We start from the raw sequence: 5,042 nt of genomic DNA, 5'->3' as shown, positions 1-5,042 counted from the left end.
TTTGTTTTATTCTGAAATTTACTGAGATATTTAAAAACAACTTTAAAAAGTCTCAGCACTAAAGGCAACACTTGTGTTCATTTGACTTATGAATAGCACACACTTGTAGAAGCCTTAATTTGTAGATAATAAATTTCACTTATTCTAGACACTTACTTGTATATACACATACTTAATATACATGTCACTTTTTTCAAAATGGCAAACATAAATAAAAATATGTCCACAATACTTACTTGAATATTATCATCTTATAAATCTAAATTTGTTCATTTTATTTAGTTGTAAGCATTTACTTATTTGTGCCTTCTGTAGTTGTGTGTGATCATTAATATACTGAAATATAACAGTTGGTCATTATCCATTTTTGGCATAATATATAAATGTGTTGTTGTCCATAAGTTTTATTTGAGGAATGGTAGAGTAGTTTTTTATTATATATATATTTAATATAGAGAGCACTGAGTTTGACAGAGATATGAACCACCACCTATATCCTCCTGCTTAGTGTGTATTTTAGGAATGGGAGCAAGTGACAGGAAGAGGAGTGTAACAAAGGTAATTCTAATATAATTCATTTGGAGCTTTGTGAAAGGCATAGTCTCATGGTTCTGTTTTCTCCTCTCCAGCACTGCCTTTTCCAGATGCTGTGCCTCTCCAAGATAGGAATCCAGGAGAGGATTAATAATTTCATATAGCCATAAAAATCATGGCTCAGGTAACTTGGTGTTTTCTCCTTTCACTTTTTGTTTTGTTTTGTTTTGTTTTTACATAGTATGTGCATATTTGCATTCCTTATTTCTGAAACTTCTTTCCTAACTGACCCCATTCAGGAATATGCTCCCCAGTTTATTCCGTTCTTATAAATGACTAGAGGCCCGATGCACGAAATTTGTGCAAGGGGCTCAGCCCCCGCAGCCATCGTGGCTGCCTTAGTCCTTGCAGCCCTGGCTTCATCTGGAAAGTCGTCCAGACAAGTGTCCGGACAATCGTTCTGCTGTTCAGCCGTCTGGTCTAATTGGCATATTATGCTTTTATTATTATAGACTAGAGGCCCAGTGCACGAATTTGTGCACAGGTAGGGTCCAGCCAGTTCGGTCTTAATCAGGGCAGATCGGGGCTGGGCCTCTGAGGAGGAGGAGATGGTGGGAGGTTGGCTGCCCAACCCCGATCGGGCTGATCAGGGCCGGGCCAGCTGGGGGAAGGGGCCACGAGTAATTGGCTGGTGGGACCCGCCCCCGATTGGGGTTGGGGGGCTAACTGGGGGTGGGGCCTGCCATGGGGGGGGCAGTGGGCTGACTGGCCCTGCCCCTACCCCTGAATGGGGTGGGGGTGCCGACTGGGGACCAGCGGCCTGGGGGAGGGGCTATGGGTGGTGGGCTGGCTGACCCTGACCCTGATCGGGGTGGTGGGGGCCCACAGGGTATGGGGTTGGCCGGGGGAGGAGCTGTGGGAGGTTGACCAGTCAGCTCTGCCCCCTATTGAGTTGGGGGGGGTTATCAGGGGTGGGGCTGGCAAGGGGTAGGGGCTGAAGGCTGATCAGGGTGGTGGGGGCCCATCAGGAGCATGGCCGGCCGGGGAAGGAGCTGCAGGAGGTTGGCCGCCCAACCCCGACCCCTATTGGGGTGGGGGGTGCCATCATGGAAGGCTGGCCAGGGGGTGGGGGTGCAGGCCTATCATGGTGGGGAGGGCTAATTGGGGGAAGGGCTGGCCAGGGGGGAGGGGAAGGGGCATTTGGCTGGCCACCCCACTCTTGATCAGGGTAGGAGAGTTAGATCAGGGGCAGGCCAGCAGCAGAGGGGTCATGAAGTTGGCCTGCCAGCCCCACGCCCCATGGCCTGATCAGGCCACTTCGCTAGTTTGGTCTTGATGCCATTCCAGCATGACTACCACAGGCCTTTTATGATATAGACTAGAGGCCCAATGCACAAAGATTTGTGCAAGAATGGGCCTTCCTTCCCCTGGCTGCCAACACCACCTTTGCTCTGGCCGGAGCCACCTTTCTGCCTTCGCTCCAGCCCGGAGCTGCCTTTCCGCCTTCCCATGCTGCCCAGGGGCCTGGAGCAGCTGGGGCAGTGCATAACACCTGCATCGTCGCCATGTTGATGACGCAAGTGTCCCACCCCACCGCTCGGCACCTGCAAATGCAAATTAACCTGCCAGCTTTGTTGGATTAATTTGCATACTCACTCCTGATTGGCTGGTGGGTGTCACGAAGGTAGAGTCATTTTGCATCATTCTCTTTTATTAGTGTAGATAGTGTCATCTCTAAGTATGTCTGTCTAATCTAACCTATATTCATATACTTATTCATTAATTTATTGAACATCTTTAACTAGAATCACTGAGTGATACAGCAAAAGAAAATTTCCCGATTTTACAAGATAGAGAAGAATGTTAAATGGTACTACACCTGAGAAAACTTTGATCTATTCTTTAGACCTAAATTTCCCAGTTAAGCAAGGTAGGAGTTGGTTTTGACTCTTCTCAGTCTCCATAAATTGAAAATCCAGGCTTTGTGAGCTTTATGATTAAGGATTGAATACAGAGAGATCATGGATCTTCCCTGGGAATCCGTAATTGATAACAATAATATAGGTGATTTTGAGATTCAATATTGTGTGCTAATCTTGAATGTATAAGTTTGAATTAATCTTTTCCATCTTTATGTTGCTTAAGACAAGAAAAAGTCATGTTCATTATGTTCATCATCTTGATTAATAATAACAAGACAGATCATCATTCACATGCAAAAGCTACTGAGAATTATAAACTCCCCAAATCAAGAAATGCTTATGAGATTTTTATATAACCTACAATGTTCAAATATGCATGCCATTAAGTCAAGATATTTTGATTATTTGGAGCAATTCTGCAGCCTATTAAAAATACTTACTAAATTATTAGTAACAAGGAAAATGCCTATGATGCAATATTCTAATATAACAACAAATTTGAAGTTTTAATATATTCTTCATTTTTTTGCAAGTCTTATTTTATGTTAGATATAAGATTTTACAGAAACATTTACCCAGTTATTTTTCTTATTTCTATTTTAGTACATTTTTTATTTTTCAATTATAGTTGATATATTAGTTTCAGGTGTACAGCATACCTTTTAGGCATTGCTCACCCTGATAAAACTAGTAACCATCTGACACCATACATAGTTATTACAAATGTTGACTAGATTCCCTATGTTATATTTTACATGATTATTCTGTAACTACTAATTTGTACTTCTTAGTCCTTTCATCTTTTTCACCCATGCTCCTAATCCTCCCTCCCATCTATCAACTGTCAAAATGTTCTCTGAATCTTTGATTCTATTTCTATTCTGCTTGTTCATTTATTTTGTTTTTTAGAAATCATATGAAATTTTTCTTTGTCTGACTTATTTCACTCAGCACAAAACTCTTTAGGTCTATTCATGTTATTGCAGATGGCAAGATTTCATTCTTTTTTTGTATAATTGAGTCATATCCCATTGTATATATGTACCACTTTTTTTTATTCATTCACCCCTATTGATGGACACTTAGGTTGCTTCCATATCTTGGCTGTGTAAATAATGCTGCAATGAGCATGTGGATACATATATATTTTTGAATTAGTGTTTTGGGTTATTTTGGATAAATACCAATAAGTGGAATTGCTGGGTGCTTCTTGTCTTATTATAACCTTTGTTTTAACGTCTATTTTGACCAGTATAAGTATTGTTACACCAGCTTTTTTGTTTTTGTTTTCTTCCCATTTTCATGAAATATCTTCTATCCCTTTACGTTCGGTCTGTTTGTGTCTTTTGATTTTAAGTGAGTCTCTTGTGGACAGCATATGTAAGGGTCTTGTTATTTTATTCATTTAGCCACCCTGTGTCTTTTGATTGGAGAATTTAATCCATTTGCTTTTAAAGTAATTATTTATAGATATATATTTATTGCCATTTTATTACTCATATTTTTTTATCTTTTTATTTCTTCCTCTTTCTTTTTTTCTTCTTTCTTCTTCTCCTTCTTTTCTTCTTTCTTCTGACCCTTTGATGTTTCTTGTAATACTGGTTTAGTGGTGATTAATGCTTTAACATTTTATCTAAGAAGCTCTTTGTCCTCTGATTCTAAATGATAGCTTTTCTGGGTAGAGTAATCTTGATTATAGGTTCTTGTTTTTCATCACTTTAAATATTTTATGCTAATCTAGCTTGCAAAGTTTCTGTTGACAGCCTTTTGGGGATTCCTTTTAGGTAACTAACTGCTTTTCTCTTGCTACTTTTCAAGATTCTCTGTCTTTTACCTTTGGCATTTTAATTATGATGGTACTCATAATTTTAATTGGGTGGTACTTCAGTGGGCTTCTTTGGGTTCATCTTGTTTGGGACTCGCTGTGCTTCTTGGACTTGAGTGTCTTTTTCCTTCACCAGGTTAGGGAAGTTTTCAGTCATTATTTTTAAAGAATGTTTCCAATTCCTTAATTTCTCTCTTCTCTTTCTGCTACCCTTATGATATGAATGATGGTATGCTTGATATTGTTGTGTCAGAGTTTCCTTAAACTATCCTTTTTTTTGCTTCACTAATTGGGTGTTTGTTTCCTGCTATCTTGACTTCCAAATCGCTGATTTGATCCTCTGCTTTATGTAATCTGCTGTTGATTCTTTCTAGTGTATTCCTCATTTTAGTTAGTGTATTTTTCATTTCTGAGTGGTTCTTTTTTTTATGGTTTCTAGGTGTGGTTTTTTAAAATGCTGTTGAAGTTTTCTCACTAAGTTCCCCAAGCATTCTTATAACTGTTGTCTTGAAGTATCTGGTAATTTGATATCCTTCATTTCATTTACTTCTTTTTATGGGGATGTTTCCTGTTCTTCCATTTGGGACATGTTTCTTTGTCTCACCATTTTGACTGCTTTCCTATGTTTGTTTCTGTATAGTTGGTAGATCTGCTTTATCTCCAAGTCTTAGTAGTATGTCTTTTTTAAAAAATATATCTTATTGATTTTTTACAGAGAGGAAGGGAGAGAGATAGAGAGTTAGAAACATCGATGAGAGAGA

At 39.4% G+C, this 5,042-nt stretch overlaps 1 protein-coding gene across 1 annotated transcript in view; it reads left to right on the top strand.

The window, feature by feature from the left end:
• Positions 1-624: 624 nt before the first annotated feature.
• The window catches only part of LOC102773479 (zinc finger protein 420), a 63,198-nt gene continuing 58,780 nt past the window's right edge, over positions 625-5,042 (top strand). Inside the window, exon 1 of the mRNA XM_006755002.2 lies at positions 625-718. Within this exon, the coding sequence (XP_006755065.1) occupies positions 710-718 (9 nt within the window). The 5' untranslated portion in view covers positions 625-709. The remainder of the gene's footprint in view (positions 719-5,042) is intronic.

Source organism: Myotis davidii, unplaced genomic scaffold (genome assembly GCF_000327345.1).
Source record: "Myotis davidii unplaced genomic scaffold, ASM32734v1 scaffold613, whole genome shotgun sequence".
Classification (NCBI taxonomy): Eukaryota; Metazoa; Chordata; class Mammalia; order Chiroptera; family Vespertilionidae; genus Myotis; species Myotis davidii.
This window is presented reverse-complemented; position numbering and strand designations above follow the sequence as displayed.